We start from the raw sequence: 23,443 nt of genomic DNA on the forward strand, positions 1-23,443 counted from the left end.
TGGTCTGATTGGTGATTTAATTTAGTCATTTAGTGGCATTTTTTAGTGAGGTCATCAGTCTTTGCGTGCTTAGTATTCATGGCGTAACGGCTTAAAAGCCGTCCGTACTGTGCTGGTCCTACGGCGCTACGGCTGCTATTGGCTGCTACCTGCAACTGGTACCAGTGCCCTCCTTGCTCTTCTACTACGGACTTGAGCTGCTTACGCTGTGCTGATCGAGGTTATTACGTGCAGGTGTTTGCGCACAACGTTGAGGAGCCGCATACCTGAATACCTGTGTTCCGTTCGAGGTTGCAAAGCCCGCATGAGGAATGACCTTTACTTGTTTCATGTAACTAGGTGAGGTTCTTCGTACTGTATAGTACTGTTTGTTTTACGTATTTTTGAAGACTAAACCTGACAGTTCGCGTGAATGTCCCCTGCTAAAGCATTTGGATCGGAAGGAGAAGTCGAGCTGTTCTACTAGCATGATGATTGTGGTTTTTCGATTGTTTTACGAAGAAGGCCAAAGCTATCCTATGCTTTGGCGTTGCGGGCGTAGGTGTCACGTTCAGCAAGTTTGACAACGTGATGTGTTAGCATCCAACCACGCAGAGATCGTAATTTGGGAAGAATGTGCATCGAGTGTCTGGTATTGGGCATACCAAGTATTGTACGTGTGTCATCGTGATTGTAATTTGTTCGAGGGAACTTGCTTTCGTTTGTTTTTCTGGATGTCACATCGCTGTTGACATATTGTTTGCTAGCTGGAATTCCGTAAAGTGTATTTAAGAAACATTTTTCAGGTAAAGGATGGGGCTCTGATATTTCTATGACAGTCAGCGTGTTCTCCCCTGAATAAACAGAGCCACGTTGTGTAGTAAATGGAACAGTTGGGTCACGTTGTAAGCGCGGGGCAACAAACCGCCGAGATTCGCACTATGAGGCTGCCTTATCTCAGTCGGGTCCTTCAGACGTTTAGCTGGCAGCTAATAGCGCACAAGGACTATAATGTAACGAGAAAACTTTGTTGACAATGAGAGACGCATTAGAGTCCCACAGAAAGGAACATTACGATCCGCTGTGCTTTTGGCACTGCTGTTATTCAGTGGTGTTGCTTGGACTCATCAATCCAGATCACTTTTATTGTTACTTGAAACTTAAGGTAATGCTTTAGATTTTGAGAATTAGCTCTGGACAGTTGCATTTTTTTTTTTTTTTGTGTGGGCGTCATTTGTGTGTCGTTAAGTTGGGCTAGAAAGCTACTCAATATTTTCGAACTTGTTAAGAACATGAAAAAAAATCAGATATATCATATCCTAGCTGTACCTTTCCTTGTTTTGCATGTATTTACTCACCGCTTGCTTTACAGAACTAAGTGCAAAATCCTATGCTCATTTTGTTCATGGCAAATTAATTCGAGATGCATCAATGATTTTCACATTGCATTTGCCTTTTCAATGTGTGACCTTATAATTCACCAATCAGGGTAACATGACCCACATAAGACAAGGGTAGGGAAACAAGGGGCTGTTCAGAGTGCCATTTAAGAAAGCTAACAGTCATTGAAAATAACTTGCAGTGACTGTTGGCTTCCTTGATGTGTTTGACCCACAAAAAATATTTTTTGCAGATGAGATCTGTGCTGCAGTTTCAGCATAAAAACTTGCACGTTAACTCACACATATCACAGTTGATTGTGCCCAAGGATGCAGGGTCGAATCCCGGCCAGTTTACGACAGAGTTGAAAAGCAAAGCGCCCGTGTACTGCGCAATGTCAGTGCAAATTAAAGAACCTTAGGTGGTCGAAATTTCCGGAGCCTTCTACTGTGGTGTCTCATAGCCTAAGTCGCTTTGGGACGTTCCCCATGAACCAAACCGAACATATATCACAGTTGATTGTTGGAGAATATTGAGGTTGCATTTCTTTTATTAGTTACAGATTTACTAGGCCATGGGAAAAGTAGAACAGGGTCTGGGACTGTTAACATGCTGGGTCCATTTATTTACAGCTTTCATTTCTTTATGAAAAACAAGCTCCAGTCTAAATACAGTTTGTTCATTTTTTTTTTCCGTGCAAAATTTTATGAATGGGAATAAATACATCTTCAAATGGACACTGCTGGATAAGTGGCTATGCATTGAACAGTAACAGGTGGCCTTTTTGACGCTCTTCTACAGTTGCAAAGAAATTTACCCTAGGTAGATAGATAGATGAGTTTATTGATTGGAAAGGCAAAGAAGTCGGCTGGAAAGTTAAATATCTGGCTTGCTACTCTGCGCTGAAGAAAGTGCAGAGGAGAAGAAAGACGATCGTGATGGGTGACAGTATGTTCTGTAGAGGTTTGCAAGTATGTACAGGAATGGTAACTGTTCAAGCGCGAGTCTAGTCCCATGTTGCTCAAGAAGCGGCAAAGAGCCTGCATTGTCTGTACAGCTTTCCATTACTCTGGCGAAGCGTTTGGTAGTAAATCCTCTTAGAGAGGCCTTTTGTCAAAACGCTAAAGGAAGTGGCAAGCATTATTCTTTGATACGCTTTCACTGGGCACATCACTAATGCGTGCTCCACAATCTCCATTATGCCACAAATGGAACATTTCACGAAGTCTGCCTGTCCAATTAAATGCAAGTATTTGTACGTGAAAGCCACATTTAATTGTATTCTATTGAGAGCAAGCATTCATGATGGCACCCAAGTAATTCAGATAAGCTCCCAAAATACCTGACCAAGTAGTGGCAGTTGTGTATGGAGAATGCCGTAGTATAGGACTTTGGGTAAAGTCCAGTCTTGACCATTTAAGCTTTTCCATGTGCAGGAATCCCAATACATGGATGCTTTTGCATTTTTCCACTGTTAAGTTGCACCTCATATTATTTCCAACAGTAGGTGGCCAAATGATTGTGTCGCCATGGTCTTTTATATGTTTCCGACACTAAGGCCCTATATACATGAACTCAAAAGAGTTGGGTTGAGTAAGCCTGTCGAGTAAAAATACAGTTATCTGGTTCATGTATATGCAATTGGGTGGAGTTAACTCGCTGGCAGGGGTTAGGTTAATTTGCTTCACCCGCTTGTCTAAAAGCATGTAGACGCTGTTGAGTCAGGGAGTCGAGTTATGGGGAACTCTGGGATCAAAAAGCTTCCGGCACAGCTAAGAGCGTCAGTGAAGTTGAATGCTTTGTAGCGCTCATCAACAATAAAAAATAATAATCGCAGCTTTCTATAGTAAAAAAGACAACGAAATCAAACACGAGCAGGAAGCTCGCACAATAACTTCAAATCTCAACACTGGGCGTCGCTGCTATTCTCACTCGCTAGAAGAGAGTTTATGTAGACACTAAGTGGGTCAAGTAAAGGTAACCTACCTCACTAACTCGCCGCTGACTCGACCTGGTGCTGTCGAGTCTATGTATACAGGGCTTATGACATAACTGGCCCCAAGGCATCAAATTGCTCAAAAAGTCTTTATGGGCACTTTCTATAACTCTCTCTTTCCACTTTCACTTCCACCTTCCTCCCTTCCCTTACAGCGTGGTTCAGGTCTCCACAGAACAAGTGCGACAGATACTGCGCCTTTCCTTTCCTGTGAACCAATTATTATTATTATTATTATTCTATAAATGACTTGCCTATTGATTTATGTGCACCAGAATAGGCATATATATAACAGAAACAAGATATTTCTTGCTGAAATAGTTTTTCTTCTGTTCCTACTTGAATTTCATTCACATAAAATGTTGTTGCAAGGCTGTTCGAAACACGATGAGCATTTCATAGACTTATGCTTTGGAGTGTCACCTCCTTATGCAACCTTTTTCATTTGACGAGTTTTTCTTCCAAACAGTGATTAGTTCTGTAGTTCTCGCAACCTGAAATTGTTCTGTGGAAAGCACGGCATTTGAGTCATACATGCTGAAGTGCATGTTGAAGAGCCTCAGATAGCAAAATTGCTCCGGAGTCCTCCACTACAGTGTCTCTCATAGCCCACTTGCAGTATCTAAGCATTAAACCCCACTTGACATACTATCTTAACATACTATACCATGCCATGCCAAGTGCAACCCCTGTAAAATGTACGCAGCCCCAGGGGTTTGCTTCCTAGTCCTGCAGAGTGCGTTGTTTTTCTTACTCAGCGATCATAATCTTTGACATCGGAAAGGCCTCATGCTCTCAGTCTTCCCAAATATCGAACTACCGATGCGTAAGGGATCCCTGTAAAACAGCTTCCGAGCTAACCTTTTGGGCTGTGTGCTTTTGACAGGGGATATGCTGCATGCTGTATTAAAAGGCAGGGTTGTAAGCACTTGTATTGTCTGAAATCTACTTGCTACGCTGTTAACACCTTCATTTACTTTATTTCATGAGCTCTAAAACTTGTAAATTTAGTATTGCAGAGTTTGAGGGAACAGAAAAAGTTTGGTCAAGGATTTTCAAATTACAAATGTTCAGCCCTTTTTTTTTTTGTGCTTTCATGGGTCTTAAAACTTGTCGGCATACAATTTACAGTGCTGCTGCAGTATGGAAAACTACAGTGCTACTTTACAGAGCGAGAACTATTTCTTTAATCTGAGCTTGCAGGAATTGTGCGTAGCAGCATACGTGCATAAAAAAGATGTTGCCTTACACAGCTGCCTGGTCTTGTGTCTGAGTAGAACGCAGAGTCGAGGAACTGTCGACAGAAAATATGGTGGGCGTTAATAAGAAAGCAGTGCCAGCACTACGCTTCATGTGTACAGTACTCAGGCACTCCATTCACTGGCGAGTCTCAGTACTGTTCATTGTGGTTGATAGGAAGGCTTTCTTTCTTTTTTGCTTTTTCTGAAACAGCTGACTGGATGTTTGCTTTATCTGCTTGTCTGTGCCAAGGCTATGTTTGTCACATATTGTTGCATCTTTTTATTTTATTTCATTTTTAGTAGGGAGCCGTATTTGTGGTGTGCTGAGTAAAAGCGTTGTTTTCTTTTTTTTTTCTGATCTGTTGCCATTGCCACCCCATTACTCCAACTGATTCCATCACTATCTCATGCATAAATTGAGCATTTTGCTAAGTGTTTCCCAGACTGATGCTGGCCTACTTGTGCCAATGTGGTACAGTGCACTGATTGTTTTTTAGATGTGCCTTCATGCACTGTTGCATAACTTTTGCATGGAGCTATTCCAGAATGTTTGCACCCATGCAAGCAGCAGCAACTTTTGCAGACGCCGTCAGGGCTAATGCTCTTGCTCATATTGCGTAATGGGGAATGAAAGGCAGAGTTTTAAGGAGTAGCTGAAATTCTAGCCTAAGCCTCGAATGTTACTGTACGCTTGAGCTGTTTGCATGTTTGGATCTGTTTATTTTTTGTTCAATTCTCATCGGTGATTGAATATTATGGAGGGTAGATTGGTAATCAGAAGAGAACAGATTTATGTCAAGTAGGCTTTTAAATTTATTTGGCCTTTTCCCCACAATTCCCCACAATGCTTACAAGGTTGCTAAGCAGCATTTACTGCATGTTGACTGGGAGGTCAATAAAATCCCAAGCAGCACGCCATCAATGGACCGCCACTGGTCCAATATTGGGATATATTGGGCACAATATTGGTCAATATTGGCATCTGATAGGGGTGCACAAAGATCCAAGATATATGCCAACCAATTTGATTGGCTCTTCTATTAAAACCAGTATTGGAATACTACCTTGTTTACTGGCATTCAATGGCACTCAATGGCTACTCAATATCTTCCACCCAAGCTCACTCACTGGTTGTTATATCACGGCCATCCCGCGAAGCTCACTGGCCAACCAATATCTTGTATCCATGCTTATTCACTGGATATTCACAACTGGCATCCAGCCAGATTTATTGGCTACCCAATATTTCCAATTCAATCTTGCCCACTGGTTTTGCATTATTGGCATCCAACCAGAGCAGTTGGCAATCCGGCACATTATAGTGCTGACTGTTTCAATAATCAGTACTACGGCTATGGCTAATAAGCAACAACAAAGCCATCCCATACCTATGCAGTGCAGATATTTTTCATGTAGCTTTATATTTAAATAAAGCATGCTGAGAATATCCATGCACAGAAAACAATACAGCTGAAAGGTTCATTGCATGGTGATTTATTAAGTGTGCATGTGTTACAGGGCGTGGAAAAATTTAGGCAGAACTCTTAGACTTCAGTGCTCCTCCTGTTTTTGCGTCCCTTGGCACGGTGTTCTCAGGTCCCAGGTTGGAGGAAGGCGCTGAGTTGATCGCAGCTTCTTTTGTGGTCTGTTGTAGGGGCAGCAGCTCCCAGCAGCCTTTAAAGATATGGACTTGAGCAGCGTGCATAACAATGTATTTCTTTTTGCAGATGGCACCTGGAAATAAAAGCAACATTCATAAATCCCATTAAGACAGAAAGCTTTAGAAAGTGGAAGTACAGCTAGACCGTGGAGTAAAAATGCAAAATAAAGCACCACCTGTTGGCCCTCAGGCAACATTCTTGTCTGGCTTACTCAGGTTGAAATAAGCTGCATGCTCGGTGAGGCCGGCCATATTAACTTGGTTACATTGGTTGCGACATCTGGCAGTGCACGGCTTCCCATGTGAATGTGTTGTTGACGCTGGAAACATAAAACAAAATTATATTTGCTGTTATCTACTCATTAAACGGCAGTCAGTGCTTGCCCCCTTCTACTTGTAGTGCCTTTGTGATCGAATACTTGTAGAAGAAAGACGTCGTCATAACTGTATGCTTCAAATCAATAGCTTTCCTTTTAATAGTTTTTGTTGGGATAGATTGCCACAAGAACTAAAAAGAAACTACAAAAGAAAAAAGAGACGTAAAAATTGGCAGTCTCACTCCGACCGCGGCTGCTAAAATTAACGTACACCGCATTATTACTGCAAGCAAAACATTGTAAAAGTTGTCAAAGCTGCAGCCAAAACAACATCCGACACAGATGCTTTGGGGTTTGTATGATACACTCAAATTGAAAAAATTAAGAAATCCGTAGCTTAGCATCATGTTTGTTGTGGGAACAAGTTTGTACGTGTGGTAAAATATAAGAACTATGGTAGCAACTGTAAATAAGAATTCCCTTTTCAGAATTTTTTTTTTTTTCATAGAGTTCTTCGCGCGGACAGTGGAAGCTCTTGCACGTAAAAGATAGTGTCATGTTTCAGGCATGTCCCTTATCTCTGCACGATATAACAAGCTATAATTGTGGATAAATGCATTTCTGAGCAAAAAGCTTTTTTTTATTATTTCCGCAAATCAAATTTAGCAGTAAGAATAAGTGCGTCGGTAGATCTTCTTTCCGGACGCTTTTAATTTTCTACAATTGATAGTAAAACTGCACCCGTTGGCTGTTTTATGACACTTCTACTACTCGGTATTAGCGCAGGAGAAAGATCAAACATGTGAATAAGCTACGCGTCCTTTAGACCATTCGAAACGCGCATTCATAACGGCAAATTACAATATTAAATATTCGCTCGCAACTAAAAATTATGTCCCAGAAAGCTCAACTTAACTCTGAGTTTTGAATATAGTATGTAAAAGAAACTGATCACTTCAGACACACAACACATGCGCGATAAAGTTGTAACCTGAAAATTACACAAAACACGCATCATGTTTTACAGGGCCACGTTTTTCTTTTGCAATACAAATTGGTCACCTCTGTGCCGTAAATTTTGTCATTGTGACCAGAGTTTATGCATACAAAATAGTGCACTGAAAATACAGTTCAGAACTGACTGGCGTGGTGCGGTCGAAATAAATGGCTTTCCGTTCTCGCAAGCACATCGGTTATTGACATGATGATCAAGGCTGACAACATACCACACCAAATCATGCAAAAAAAAAAAGGTATCTTACCATACGGCTAGCGCAGATTTGCAGACCTCAGTTGTAACAATCCAAAATGAATGTTGCCACGCAAAGTACATCCCAGTGATCTGATGCTTTATTACAACTGGTGAGAAAAAGTAGCGATCTTACAACGAGACAAAGCAAGAAATAATCTCGGAAAGCTCAGTTATGAGCAAACAGCTTAAAATGCTGGTGGTACTCACAGATATCCTCTTTCAGGCATGGTCATTAAAACGAATCAGAACTTTCACAAGGCTTGGTTTTTTGGTTCTGCTGTCCAAAGCTGCGGAAGCTCGAGCAGCTCGAGTGGGTGGGGATTATAAGGCCAGCCGGACGCCTCTGAATCAGCCGCTTGTGTCGAGTTTCGAGGCACTGTTGGAAGGGGGCAGAAGGGTCGTTGTGTTTTCTCTCTCTGTCTCTTTTTTTTTTTGCTTGAGGTCTGTCAAAAGAGCAGGCATAAAGCTCAAAAGGGGGTGAGAGAAATGAAAGAGGTCCCATAGGACCGCGTGAGCCCAGAAGGCTGCCGGCCAGGAAAGTTGGCAGGAAGGAAGGGAAGAGTGCGGGGAAGTAGAGTGGGGGGCATTGTGAGCAACACATGCCTAGCCGGGAGGAAAGAGAGGGCGGTGAAGGTCGCTGCCCTTCCGCGATGACTGCTTCACGGGGAGAATAGGCTATAAGACGGGAAGTTGAAAGCGATTTGGAAAATTGCTTTAGTCAAGGCCCTCGGGTGGAGAGGCGACGAAAGGACGAGAGACTGGAAACCATATTGTTACGAAGCGGCAAGCCGATGAAGACAGGAGACAGAACATGACCGATGACGATGGTAGGTGACGTTTAATGAATGTTCGCGGGCCTAGCGCGAGCGCTCCTGCCCGCGCCACTGCCCGCTTCTTCTTCCTTGTCATCCGTAACATGGCCCGGGGCTACCGAGCGATCGTCCCGATCTTGGACGAGGAAGTTTAGCGATGTTAATGATTTTATGGCATGATGATGGGCGTGCCTGGATGCTTGAAGAAGAAGAGGAAGAAGGAAGAATAGAACGGCTTGCCGGTACGATGTCTGATGCGTGGGTGATCTGCCTCCCTTGGAGCTGTCAACCATCTGTCACCAGAGTCCATGGGACCAATGGCTCGAGGTCACATCGGGCGGCTTGGGCGGGGGTTGCGAGTTCGTGTCCATCGGTTCCTTCGGGTCATTCGGGTCTTTCGGGTCCTTCATCTCGGTTCTGATTGGTATGTCTGTTCTCCTTGTCTTCAGGTCCGGGCTGGGGGCTGGGCGGTGGTAGTTGTTCAGGTCTGGGCTTGAAGGGCTGGGGCGAAGCTGCTCGGCGATGTCCCTGGGCCCTCGGTGATGGTCCCGGCTTGAAGACGGCGTCGATGCTCCAAGGCGAGGATGGGGATGCCGTACCCCGCACCTCCACCAAATGTTACGAAGCGGCAAGCCGATGAAGACAGGAGACAGAACATGACCGATGACGATGGTAGATGACGTTTAATGAATGTTCGCGGGCCTAGCGCGAGCGCTCCTGCCCGCGGCACTGCCCGCTTCTTCTTCCTTGTCGTCCGTAACAATATGTTCTTTGCGCCAAGCTTGTGAGGGGGAATGCGCAGAGTTTCGCCCTCGGCTTCGCTAAAACAACGAGAAGCTCTTTGGTCGCCTCGACTGGTGGCTCGGTAACGCTTTCAGTGGCATGACAATTTCGCTACATTTTTTTTTGTTAATGCAAAATGCATTTTACCTATGTGTTTCAATAATAATCACATACATAAAACAATCTTCAGTTTTCACGGAATCTTTCTCGGTTCGAACAAATGGACATATTTTTTTACTAAAGATGGTACACAGGTTCATGACGGAGTGCTCTTGAAACTTCATCACACGCAACTGAGCGATGCAGCAGCCCGTATACTTGCTGTATTCCTATTAAGGAAAAGAAAAGCGAAAACGACCATAACTACGGGTACTTCAAGGTTAAAATTCCCATGTTAATTTCTTTTTTTTTTTTTCAAATCAGATCGACATTTAGAGCAAGAAAAAATCTGCATAGAACTAAGCGTGGGCATATGAAAGCAGCAAGAAATACAAAATACTTGACGAGCTAAGATCTGAAGAACTAAATTGGCAGTAAAGAAAGAATAGAAAGAAAGCAAGGGTCAACATTGAAACTATATCTACAAACTTGGGACGAGGTGCAGTCCTTAGAAAGAAGCACAATATAATTGTCTTTCAGCCCACGGAAGCAGTCCATATTGCAGTCCATATAGCAGTCCATTTCAGTCCATATAGCAGTCCATTTCAGTCCATATTGGCAGAACACTATTGCCCAACCTATGCCATTAGGGTGCAATGCTGGCTAGCCATCACAGTCCATCGAACAATATAATGCAATATGTATACTTTGTTGGCAGGCTGCCATGACAGGCGGGTCACTATTGACCAATATATGTCAAGATTTATTTATTGCTGACAAGACAACCATAATGGTCGGACAATATTAACCAATTTATGCCATTACATGTGCAATGCTGGCCAGCCATCAAAGCTCATTAGACAATATTGACCACTATAAACCAAGATATATACAATGTTAAGATGCCACCAAAGCTGGTGGGGCAATATTGACCAATGTATGCCAAGATATATTCAATGTTGACAAGACAACCATAATAGCCGGACAATATTAACAAACTATGCTATGATATGTGCAATGCTGGCTAGCCATCACAGCCCATCAAACAATATTGACCACTATAAGCCGATCTGTATACATTGTGTCAGAACAATATTGACCAATAGATGCCAATATATATTGAATGTTGACAAGACAGCCATATTGGCAGATCATTATTGCCCAACCTATGCCATGATATGTGTAATGCTGGCCAGCCATCAAGGCTCATTAGACAATATTGACCAGTAGAACCCAAGATATTACAATGTTAGGAAGCCGCCAAAGTTGGTTGGACATTATTGACCACTGTATGCTTTGATATATTAAATATTGAGAAGCCATTGTTATTGACCGGACAATATTTACCAGGTTGTACTATGGTGTGGAAGATATTGGGAAACCATTGCAGCTGGTTGGCCAATAATGGCCAGGTTGCCTTATTCTGTATACAATAATGGCTAGCTGTTCAATAGTCATGGACATTATTGACTGCTGTTAGCCGGTTGAATGCCAATAATGGATATGGGTGAAGTTAACTGGGCCAATAATGGTTATGTTATAGTGTGGCTGCGCATTACTGGTAGCTCATTGGTACCATTGGGTCACTTGTGGGCCAGTAATCCCCAATCAATCTCCATTATCGGGCCGATGGCTGGTGCTGCCTGGGAAGCCAGTTTATTCTCCTAGCGAGTGCATGAGCAAGGCAGTGGTGAAGTTTAAGCCCAGCACATGTGCACATGCTCCTTAACACAGGTATTTAAAGGGACTGAAGATGTGAAATTTAATTTTTTGATCGATGTGAATAACGAAATTATTCGTGAGGAACAGTTACCAAATGAAGAATTGAGGCCGTGGGTTTATTACTGTTCTTATGCATAGCAGACGCAATGTAATGTTCAAAACAGATGATAAGTTTTGACACAAGCAGAGCTCCTTGTGATATTTCAGTATTAATTACTCCTTGTTTTCAAAGTGGTCTCAGTGTGAGGTTTATGTGAACCATGTAATTTCATTACTGCACAGGTATATTTTTCAATGCTATGTTTCTCATGTCCTCTTAAGGCTTTGAGAGATTATTCAAGTGTCCATATATTTATCAGTATTGCTTATTACTGGTGGGAGTGAGATGATTGAGAAGAGAATTTTTGATGCATTCTGTGACAAGGCTGTATGCAGGTTAGCTTTGACTACTCTGTAGCTGCATATAAGCCTTTTGCCATATAGTGGTCACTTGACTGTTTGTGCAAAACAATTACAGAAAGCTTACTAACCATGCTACATCTAAGCCAAGCTTAAATCTGAAGTGGTACCTGTTGTGGCTACAGGCCAACTAAGCTTGTGAGGAGGTCTCACGAAAGAAAAAAGTTAAAATATGAAAACTAAAAAGCTGATTTACTTTTACACAAGTGTTGGTTGTCTCACTCTCAGGCAGTTTCAGCGACCTGCACTGGTTTTTCTTCTATGTTATATCTGTCCCAAATGGTGCAGCTCTAAGTAAGCAAACAGCTTACCTGCACTATGTTTTACTGTTTTGGATGGCAGTTGGATGGCAAGAGTAACTGCTTTAAATTCATGGTAGCACACGAAATTATCAAGTAACCTTTAATTCAGTTTGCACTAAAAATATTGAACTTATAAAATTTCTACTCCAGGTGAAGCACTGTGTACATTTAGCTTTCCGACGCTGTGGTAATGAATGCAGCCATAAATATCAGCCTAAGTTTTGAAACAAAGGTGTACAATGCCTTAGCACCACAACCTGATGAGTGCTACAGGTGCAGAATTTAATTTCTGTTAAGGTGAAAAGTAAAAGTACCATGTGCTGTGTGATGTCTGTGCTCTGTAAAGAACGGTAGACTCTGGCACCTCTCTCTCTCTACCGCCTTTTTGCTCCCTCCATCTTTTCCCTTGCACTATGGTTGAGGTGTTCACCAAGAGTGTGGCAGATACCATTCTTTTCCTTTTCTCATCGTCAATTATCATTATTTGAAATTATAATGTTGTCTAAAATAAGCCTGAATGGCTCAAAATATTTAGTTAATGCTAGTAAATTAGCACCATAAATTGCATTTAATAATTAATTTTCTGCTACTAGTTTCTTTTTTTTTTATAGTTTCTTCATAAAAGTATAAAATCATGGTTTTCTCAGGCTTAGCTTATTTCATGTGTTTATTTTCTGGAGATTGTTGCATTTTACGTTTTGCCTGTGATATGAAGTCTTAATGGCCCTGACTCTCCTTCTACTTACGATTTTGCACTAGAAATTTAAAGTAGTGATCCCCATTAATGTCTTTCGGACTTTAAGTGATTTAGAAATGACTTGTTTATTTTCTGGAGATTGTTGCATTTTACTTTTTGCCTGTGATATGAAGTCTTAATTCTTAGGCTTCATTTGCACTGTTTCTATGCCCACTTTCTGCTCATTTGTTTACATTAGGCGGTTTTCCCATATTTAGAAAATTCTACTACCAATGTACCCCATTACGTTTATCATGGGAACACAAAAAAAGAAAGATAATTGGACCAGTCTGGAAATGTAGAAACAGTGCTATGGAAACCGAAAATGTACCAAGTGAATTTCTCGGCAGGCTAGAAGATTATACGTCATTGTCAACCACCTGTTTTTATTTTCTGTTCTGGAAGTTAAACATGCTTCTCTAGAATTTGCAAAGCTTTTTGCCTCTTGCCATGGGACTCACGTTTACCTTAGCTCTTGAATGGGGAATGTGCATGGTCAACACAATGCCCCTTGTCACCTACTGGCATGGAGAGGGGAATTCTTTTGTGCTTCAGTTGCTGGAAGGTTCCTTTCTACAGATGCCATTGATTGGAGGGTTCCTTTGAGGGCCTGCAAGAGGCAAACATTTTTTTTTTTTTCAACAAAAACTAGAATGGCTGTTACAAAACACCATTCTTCTTGTTACAAAGCCTGGAAATGCTGTTGCGAATTGAAATTTTTCTGCCACATAAGCTGCTGCAAGAAGCTTGTTGTCAATTAATGGTCACACTGGTTTAAGGAAGAATTCCTAGTTAATTAATTTGAAGCCAGATATGTTTTAGCTGAGATCATCTAGGAACCAACTTTGAATTTTTCCTTAAACCAGAAGTATTTTCACCTTGGAAGCGTAGATTTCCCATTGTCCATGATGAAAAAGCACTGCATGGATGGTCATGGCTTTACTGAAAAAGTGTTTGCCCCAAGAACTTGTTTGAAGTTTTAAGACGGGACAAAGCCGCATCCTTTCATGAAACTGAGCAAACTTTGGTGGTTGTCCTGCGCTTATTCAGGATGCATCCTGTCCACAGAGTTTGCAGACCACTTTGAGATCGAAATCTGGAGCACCGTATCTCAGTCACATAAGTGGTGGAGCTCGGGAATTAGGAAGTCTGCACAGTTATTATGCAAGGAGCAGCGTGGATGCATGGCAGCCATAGAGTGGCCGGGCCACCCATTTTTTCTCTGTGAATGTGCTTGAACCACATGCGCCTCCTTTCAGGTTCCACAGAAACACTGCTGCAACTGAGTGCAATCTGAGCTTTGTTTTTGGAATAGAGAGGAATCCAAATCATGAGCAATTTTCATCATTGGAACCCATTTCTTGACCGTGGCTCAATAACAAGCATAGCCACCCATCCGGAGCGGCGTTCATTTATGACACGTTTTCATGCAACTATTGCTTGCGGTTACCACTGATAGAATCGCTGATGCATGTGGATTCCAATTGGCAACCTGCATGCGGCACGTGAAAAAATATGCTTGCTAAGCAGGGGTTCGTTTGCTATGTGCATCCCAAGCATGGCCAATGGCGGTGTTGCACTACAGCGTCACTGCATGGCTGTGCACCAGTACATGCCACCATGGTCGAACTAGGATGTACTAGAGTCTATTACGCTCAATTGAAACAAACATTTTACTGTGGAGGCTATGGCAACAAACACCCCTTCCTCCAATAAGTTGAGATGGTGATACCAGTATCATTACTGCAAAAGTTTGTCCTTCTGGTTCGCTGTCACAGCAGGTGATGAGAGTTTAATGATTAATTCTGGCTACATCAGAGAAGTACCCCAGCCAAACGTAATATAAAAGAAAGACCATTATATGCCACCTCTGTGCGAAATTTGAGCCTGAAAGGTCTAGAGAACTTTCTTTTTTCATTACGCTCTGTGTGATGAAACAGTTTGTTATACACACCAACTGCTGAGTGACGTGCTGAAAAAAAAAAATGCTTTGGTCTAACCATTTGCTTTTTTCAGACTCATACTTCACACGGCTGTGGCATTTTGTGGTAACGTTTTTTCTTTATATGTTTAAGGGGAGCATTTGTCTGATGCAGGAAGATTTTGTCATTATTTTCTTTTTCAGACTCAAAAACTTCACACAGTTGTGGCATTTTGTGGTAACTTTTTTCTTTATATGTTTAAGAAGAGTACTTGTCTAATACAGCAAGACTGTCATTAAATCCTCATTGTCTGGTGCGGCAGCGGACCGAAACAGCTTTTGATGTAATGGTGCCGATAGAATCACTTCCCACCCATTAAAGGAACAAGCATTCTACCATGGTGGTTGCAGAGCAGACAATATATTCTTTTTATGGGTTTGAGATACCAGTACCACTACCATGAAAATTTGCTGTTTCGGTTCGCTGCCTTTGTAGAAAACAAGGATTTAATGATTAATTCTGATCATATAAGGCAAGTACCCTGCCAAAGTGTAGAGTAATCTAAAAATGACTACTAAATACTACCTTTGTGTGAAATTTGAGCCTGAACAAGCAAGCCCACAATTTTTTTCGGTGTGCTTTGAGTGAAGCAACGGTCAGTATACTTGACTGAACTTTGCTTTGATGGACCAAAGCCACATGAGTGAAAGGTATGTCCTTATGATAGCAGACCTTTTTCTAGTTATCCTAGGTTTCGAAATTAGTGAGTTTCAGAATAATACATAGTTCGCCTTTTAAAGGCTATCTATCCTCGTAGCTTTTGCTGAGAGTGTACTGCACTTAACAGTTCTTTCTTTGAATCGGGCAAACATAGCATCCTTCATATTTAAATAATGGGCTTTCCCACCAGCTAGCGATCACAATACTTTTCCAAACTGAGCTTGTGAACACATATCCACAATTTTCATGCAACCATATTTTACTACCTGTCATAATGTGAATCTTTTTTCCTGGCTTTCCATTGACATGTGCATTTTTGAAGCAGCAGAAAAGATTCCATGATGCTTGAGGTATTTCACAAATTGTGGAATTTTGATGTTGCATTTTTCAATCATTGTGACACCTTGTATCTGATTTTGTACGCACCTGTAAAAACTTCACCATTGGCCTTATGCATTCCAATAATAATCACTTGGCTTCCTTGAAGCCTTGGACGTACATACTATTTGGATGGAAAAATATATTTTCAAAAGAAATAGTGATTGGCACTTGAATGTCTTGAACATGCCTCATGCTGTCTTGTTATGATGCTATTCTATAATCTTGACATGTCATTTAGTTGTTGCCCTTTTATGGGGTGAACAACAAAAGATAGAGAACATGTATGTTATATGGTGTTTAATGTTCTAAAGCGGCATATGCTTTGAGGGATACCATAGTGGAGGGCTCTGGAGTAACTTTAACTGCCTGGGTTTCTTTAATGTGCACTGGCATTGTACAGTACATGGCCACATTTCATTTTTCCTCCATCAACACGTGGCCATCACGGGTTGGGATCGAACCTCATCCACAGGCTCAGAAGTTGAACACCCTAACCACTGAGCTGTTGTGACGGGGCCTGAAAACACCACTCTCAGGCTGAATATTAAAAATTCATGACAGCTCTGGTGGGCTTGATCAGAGTAGCTTGATAAGCGTTTTTTAAAGAAGTTAAGGCAGTGATGCGAGCTGGTAAGAGTCTGACGGTTTCCGCTGACCATGGTTATTTTTGTGATGAGTTTTATTGTGGCTCTTGGTAACATATGCCATGGGGCACAATTGTTTACTTCGTGGGATCATGTATATGGAGGATTTAGTTGTATTAGTTGTTGCTTAGTGTACTAGTTTTGTCCTTGTTATATTTCAGAAGGCCCAGTAATGTCTGAAAACGCAGAATCGAAGCCGGAGCTAACAGCTGAGGAGGATGCTCAGGCAGCACCACATGCACCCTCCAGAGAGCGATCACAGCAAAGTGATGCCCCGAAGAGCTCCTGGGTGAAGTTTGATGATGACGCTTCTGCAGCAGCGACTATCGAGCCTTCACAAACGCAAACAGTTGAGCCACCATTGCCTATTAAGATGGATACTCTGCTCAAGAAAGGTCAGTAGTTCTTGCATCGATCTTGTTAAATATATAGAAGTACCTGAAATGGTTCTAGCCTTTATATGTCAGACAGAGGGTCTGCCTTCAAAGTAGGAGTTGTAATTTTCTGCCTGGCATATGTTTGGGTTTTACTAAACAGATTTTTAGTTTGTCAGTGTGCAGACGTTTACTTTGTTTATATCTACTGTGCAAAATTTACTATCATTCATCTTTGAAAGGCCAGCTCATTTCAGAACCTGCCTGTCGCTTATCAAGAGTTTATTACAGACATAAGGTTGGTTGTTAAATTCACTTTTGGCACAAGTGTTTCCTTTCTGTATCTATTATTAATGCCCAGATGGCTGCAACCACCACTCAGGTATCGCATACATCAGTGTCTCGTATTGTTATCCACTTTTTTGTTTTCTGATTGTATCACCTAAGTGCTTCTAGTACCTTTGTGTGCTTTTTCTCCCTAATTCTTTTTTCTGCTTGGTGAAATTAAGGCCATCATCATTTCATACTTTTTGTACATTTTGACTTTTTGTTTATGTGACAAATGTTGTTTAATAATGTGCATCAGCACTTAAATATTTTTTTTTTTAGTACTGGCCAGTTTTGTTCTTTCCATTGGTGTGCTTCATTGTGTTATCTGATTTGAACCTACTGCTTCTTTTGCTGGGTCTTTTTTGTTTGTTTCTGCATGGGATTCTTTTTTTTTTTTCTTTATAGTATTGAACTTGCCACTGCTACACTTAAAAGGGCACGCGCTTTAAAAATAGCAGTTTTCCTTAAAAAACAGAGTTTTGGGATTTCCACATGATGGTGACAGTGCTGCGTGCAGGAAAGGACAGACAGGCATAGTAACACAAAAATCAGTTCTTTATTGGGCTGACTTGCTTCCACTAAAGAATTAAGTAACTTGGTGGCGGCGATAGAAGCAAACCTGCTCAACTAAGAATGCCTGCAGCATTTGGCAGCGTTCAATTTAAAGATGGCAAAGATACATCGAGATAAACTGGCCAAAGGAACCTCTTCATTCCTCTTTAGTCTGTATGAAAATCACAGCCAAAAGTGATTAGAAAATTAATAAAAAGCTCAACTAAAGCACTTGTGACAACTATGAGAAGTGTAGATCTGACTCATATTCAAGCACATGATGCATTAAATCACTGCTTAGCCTGCAGTCATGCTTCTGCAAGCCAGTAGACTTATCTATGCCTTGGGAGACCTATTGGAGGGGAAGGGTTCCTTGCCGCACAGATAGCTATTGCTTTTCCTTGAGGCAAAAAGTTTAAGATCTCATGTCCTAAAGGAACGGCATTAATTTGCTTAGTTGTACGCCATGGCATGTTAAAGACAACAAAAACCGTTTTGCACTGCTGTTATTAACAGTTCCACAAGCATGCATGGTGCTTTGGCATAACTTTTGATAAAGAGCTAACTTTCCTGCCTCCCATAAATACCCTTAGAAAAGCTTCTCAAATCCTTAATATACTTAGACAATGTGGGGAGCAGTTTTGAGTGCATTTATACCGGTGGTACAAGAAATGACTCTCATGTGCAGTGCCTTCTTCAGCTGAGCCACGATCAGACTTGGGACCTCTGGCACCACCTCGGCCCCCGGCTGCTCCCAGCTGTTCTGTGCCCCCTGTGGCTGTCTGCCCACCGGCACCAGCCCGGCTCAAGCCTCGAGCCTCAGCTGAGCCACAGGCTGTCAGCAACCATGTGGCCCCTGTAGCCACCCACAGGCTGGAGTCTGTTGCCGTGCCTCTCAGTGAGCGCTTGGCAACGAGATCTTCATCTGCAACTGGCTTCAGTAAGTACTGCCAAGATATATCACGTTGGTGTCGGAACCTAATAACCCCCTCTTTGCTGCAGACAATGGTGACATCATTGTGAATGCCCTGCCAACCAATCGTCGTTGTGCTTGGATCACTAAAGCAGAGTTCAAGCCTGAGCTGGTGCCAGAGGAGCTGATGGCCACAGGTCTCACGGTTAGTCTGCAAAAGCTCCTTCTAAAACGAATTGGATATGTGGTCCTGTGTTGTGGTCGTTTTTTTTTTTCTTCCTAGTCACAAAGTGCAAATTATGAAAGTCCACTTCAGTTAAATTGTCACAGAAGTATCTCCTTTAATGGCATAAGCATATTGAGTAACTCATTCCGTGCCTTTGTGGAAGACACAAATGGAAAGAAAAAAATTATTGTCAATTAAGCCGGCCTAAGGTGTGTTCTAATCGCATTGTGTTGTGCAAGTTGAGTAGAGATTGCGAGAGCAGTTTAGCTTGCTTGTGAAAATTGTTTGTGAGAGGGAAAGCAAAGAAAGGAAAGAAAGGAAACAGAGGAAAGTGGACCAGACTAGTCTGCTGTGCTGTATGGGTAGGAAGGAATAGCAAAGGAGTGAAGGCAGAGCCTAAAACACATGCACAAGAGGGTGCAGACATGACATATATAAAGCTGTTCCTGACATCTGTTACCTTCTGGCTCTGCAACAGTAGTTGTAGGGCTTTGTGCACCATTGAATGGTGAGGCCATTACTCAAGTACCTTGGCCTCTGAGAATGATTTGGTACTCAGCTGGGACTGTGAAACGCTTGAAATTAGGGGAAGCAAAGTGGATGAGAGATAGGTGTTCCCTCACTAGTCACATCATCGCAAGAATTTTTGAGCTAGTGGTTTCATTAACGCCGGAGATATTGGTGGTTAAAAATGGCGCTACTCTTTCCCAACTCAACACTCGGAGACTCTAGAAAAAACAAACAAACAAAGACAGCAGTTATGAAACTGCACCCCTCCCATGAAAACGTCCTCGACTGATGCTCAGTTCGTAGACTTTCGGTTGTTGGGCCCATTTTCCCGAGCGTGGATTTTCTTCTCACACCGCCCACACATTCATTGGTTTCTGTCTTCCTGCCTTCTCGTTTGCATTGTCTGCTTGTGTGCTTGTGTAGCTTTCAACATTGTCTCGTGTCTGCCTCGGCCACCGGCTTCTGCAGTTTCTTGACCTCTCAGAATTGCGTGCGACAACAGCCTAAATGGGTCATTCATAAGCGCATGTGTGCAGGTGGGCAGGCTGCTGTCGACATCGGCGGTCACCGTGGAGAAGCACATCCCTTCATATCCCTGTCTCATTGAACGCAAATTAGCGTGCACTTCTACTGAGTACGGTTTTCCAAAAGAACCCTCTCTTCTTTCATGTTGCCTGTCAGTCTGCCACGTCTGTAGTGTTGGTACCGTTTTCTGTGGTTTGACCGACAGTGGCCGGTATCCTCGCCGAGTTGGCGCAACAGCCAGCAATGACTTGATCTGTTTGGATTCTGGCAGACGAACGTGTGCATTGAATGCATGCAAGCATGCCATCGTCATTCTTAGCCTGAACGAGCGCTTTCATGGTGATTGGCGAGAATCATCTCTTGTGGTGCATAACGAATGCAACGTATGTATCATCGTCATGAGCATGGATTGATCATTTTAAGAGATGCTACCATGTTTGAATATCCGATTCCACAGGTGAGCACTAATTACTCATCCGGGTGTTTTAAGAATTGAGATTAACAAAAGAGTAGTGTTGCATTTTTGTAGTGAGAGCTACATTGGCAACTGTCTCGCCATTTTGCCGTGCCTGTCTGATGCTTGTCCGGTGCCTGTCCGCTGCCTGTTTGTGCCTGTCCGAAGAGCGAAGAAAGAAGACGTGGGAGGTGGTAGCTGGTAACTGACGTGGCCGAGCACTAAGTGGATGTAGGGCTTCCTGACATTACGTTTGGCTGGAACTGCCAACTCGGGCCTCTCCTTTCATGTGGGAGGGTGATATCACAACCAACATGCCAAGACCCTTGCATTTACGTTATCCCTAGGCCACATAGACACGTTCATACGGCTCGGTCAAAGCGGGGCTTTATATGTAGGCTGGTAGCTTACGCTATCGCGTCATCGCAAAGGTGGGAGTGAAAACGGAGAGAAAGGGGTGCCGTAGTGGAGGGCTTCGGTCCTACGCGTGATAAAATCTTTCACCTCATAGCACTTTAGTGGTCAAAAGTGCCCCCTGTGGCATGAATAAAGCTGAAACCATAGAGTAAACTACTATGTGCATAAGCCATGTCCTTACTTTCAAGCCACACCTAAGCGTAGCCATGCAGATAGCTCTCGCTTAACTCCAGGTTTAACCACAAGCTAAACCACTGCTAACTTTTTTTATTCTTTCGCACATCATTTAGAAAGGGCCAAGCTGTAACTTGCATGGCCATTTTATCTCATATGTATGCATCGTCAAGCCAGAATCGATGGCTCATCACGCCAGCGAAGCAACTCTGCGCATGCAGCTCAGCAGTGCATGGTGTCTCCGATTTCCGCGGCTACAACGCAAGAAGAGAGCATGCAAGTGGCTACACTATAAGCAGCGAAAAAGCATTGCCGAAATGTTCTTCCGTTGTAACAAGGAGTTTGTGCATAACTTTCTGATACGTATTGCTGAACGAAAGAGACTTGTTTCCAGAGAGTGGAGTTGCCATGTCCAAAGCTCAAGAAGGAGCCACAAAAATTACAAGAGCCAAAAGTAGCCAACCTACAGCTGAGTGTCAAAAGTAACCAAAAACATTAGAGGGCCTCTTAGAGGCGTCAAGAGACGAATGGTGAAAGCCTGTCCTTCCTCTCCTATCATTTGCCTCTCATCGTTTGCCTCTTATTGGCGTTCGTTAAAGTGTACATATACATATAATTACAATTTGCTTACAGGAAAGGAGAGGCACAGTATCTGTCGCACTTTCTCCGGCAAGTGTGAGATTGGACGGTACACTATCGTTCCTGTCGCGTGGCATTCCCTGGTGCACGTTGAAGTGTGGGATTGCAGATTACAGGAATGCTAGACAAGGAGAACACATATCGTGGAATCTCGCGCACTGTTGACAGATCCCACGCACAGATCTCGCACACAAATCTTGCGCACAACTCTCGCGCACGGGATTCTATTCCATGAGCCTAGAAAGGCTTTCGCTTTATAATAGTGGCAAGCCACCGCAACCGCGTCATCAAAAGTAGCAGTGTCGAGAATTTTTTTTGTTCTTGTAGGATAAATAAAGGGAAATAGTGGCTGTGAGTAACATGAGGGTAGAAGAGTATTATAAGAAACCCCCCCCCCCAAAAAAAATATATATATGAGGACCTTTGTACAAAAGCTCGGATATGCACGAGGCATTTCTTAAACGGAAGTGAAAAGCATATGTATAACGAGAAGAGCTTGTTTGTCTCCGCTAGAGGAGAAACGCTGTGTTCCTGAGCCACAGCCGCAACAATTTTAATTCTCGTATACAATGGGGCATTCGTGGCTTAGTTTTTTTGCATGATGTTTCTGCTCTGCTCTCTAAAGAAGGGCATGATTTTATGCACTTTTTTTTTCTTCTGTAGTTTTTTGCTGCTTTTTTTTTTTGTTCAAAACAGGCTTTTTGCGAAGTGCCGTTAATAGATATTAAAATAGGGAGTACTACAGCCTTGTTCAAAGTTTTTGAGCCCACATGGTTTACTTTTCAACGTGCACAGGGGCACTAGTTTGGAATAATTAGTCTACTGAGTAAACAAGGATATCTCCTAACTTGTTGCAAGACACTTCTTTACTGCGATAACATACTACATTTGATTGAATGGCGGTGGGTCATGTCTTAATGCTGGTTCCTAAAGTTTATATAGACCTCCTTCATGTTTGTAAACAAACAAGGCGATCGAGGTGGCGCTGCTCTCGTCAGCGATCCCACGGTAGGCAAAAAGCACGACCGCGGCCGGTGTACAGTGGCTAGCCGGGGCACTGTGGCCGAGCTTGTCAAGGCAGTGTTATTGTGATTTGCAGGTGCCTTCTAGGCAGACGAAGTGACCATGTGCTAGTATTTCGTGAGCCTCAGCGATGAGAACAGAAGCGATACACTGAAAAACTCTACATACACGGCGTGCAGCGTACGGACCCGCACGCCGTACCGATGGGGATTGGGTTGAAGGCGCACAAGAGAAGCGTTGCTGCCAGCCGAGGAAAATGAGCGACGTTGGCATCTATTTTCTGTTTTCTCCCAGAAAATTATGCATGGAACGCATCGAGAATTACAAAGCTTCGGATGCTTACAACTACTTTGAGTCGAGTAAGCTGACGGCGATTTTTCTCGCTCATAAATAGCGCTCGTACCACGTACGAATAGTCCGCTCGAAGCATCATAGCATAATCGGAGGATCCTTCACACCGAGCGGCAAATGAGCGTTCTTGGTAAGCACGAAGCACCTCGCTAGCGTCGAGCAGCTGTATGGTTAAGATGATTTAGGTCAGCGTGGCAACGGTAGCCTTGACACCGCACGGTTTGCGTATCATTGCATTATTGGTTGAGATCAGAACGCTGCGCATCTGTTATATTTGCTTTGTTCGTGGGCGGCTGTCGTCGATAAAGGTAGCAATTTTATTACGGGTAGTCGCGCTGTTAGCTTGCATTGCAATTACGAGCTGCAGCGGCCACTGTGGTTCCGTGGGTTCCGGTAAAAACGTCCCAGGAACAAATGGCCCCGGATAAAACCTCTCCAAACAGATGCAATGAAACGTACTGCAAAGTCGAGCTTTCCCCTTGCCTGGTGCTTGGCTTATCAGCAATGAATTACGCTCATTGTAATCAACTTTCACCGTTTTTATCTTACA

The 23,443-nt window shown here is 42.8% G+C and overlaps 1 protein-coding gene across 3 annotated transcripts in view; it reads left to right on the forward strand.

Annotated features, from left to right (window-relative positions):
* Nucleotides 1–39: 39 nt before the first annotated feature.
* Nucleotides 40–23,443, forward strand: part of LOC146202836 (uncharacterized) — an 88,177-nt gene continuing 64,773 nt past the window's right edge. Inside the window, exons 1-5 of one of the 3 annotated variants that reach the window (XM_084588368.1) lie at nt 40–158; nt 235–339; nt 16,567–16,800; nt 18,350–18,601; nt 18,664–18,779. In XM_084588368.1, the coding sequence (XP_084444494.1) occupies nt 16,578–16,800; nt 18,350–18,601; nt 18,664–18,779 (591 nt within the window). In that variant the 5' untranslated portion in view covers nt 40–158; nt 235–339; nt 16,567–16,577. The other 2 variants (XM_084588370.1, XM_084588369.1) reach the window with 2 other exon arrangements.

The sequence above is a fragment of the Amblyomma maculatum genome, chromosome 1 (assembly GCF_055883805.1).
Source record: "Amblyomma maculatum isolate TAMU_Amacu chromosome 1, ASM5588380v1, whole genome shotgun sequence".
NCBI classification, from domain to species: Eukaryota; Metazoa; Arthropoda; class Arachnida; order Ixodida; family Ixodidae; genus Amblyomma; species Amblyomma maculatum.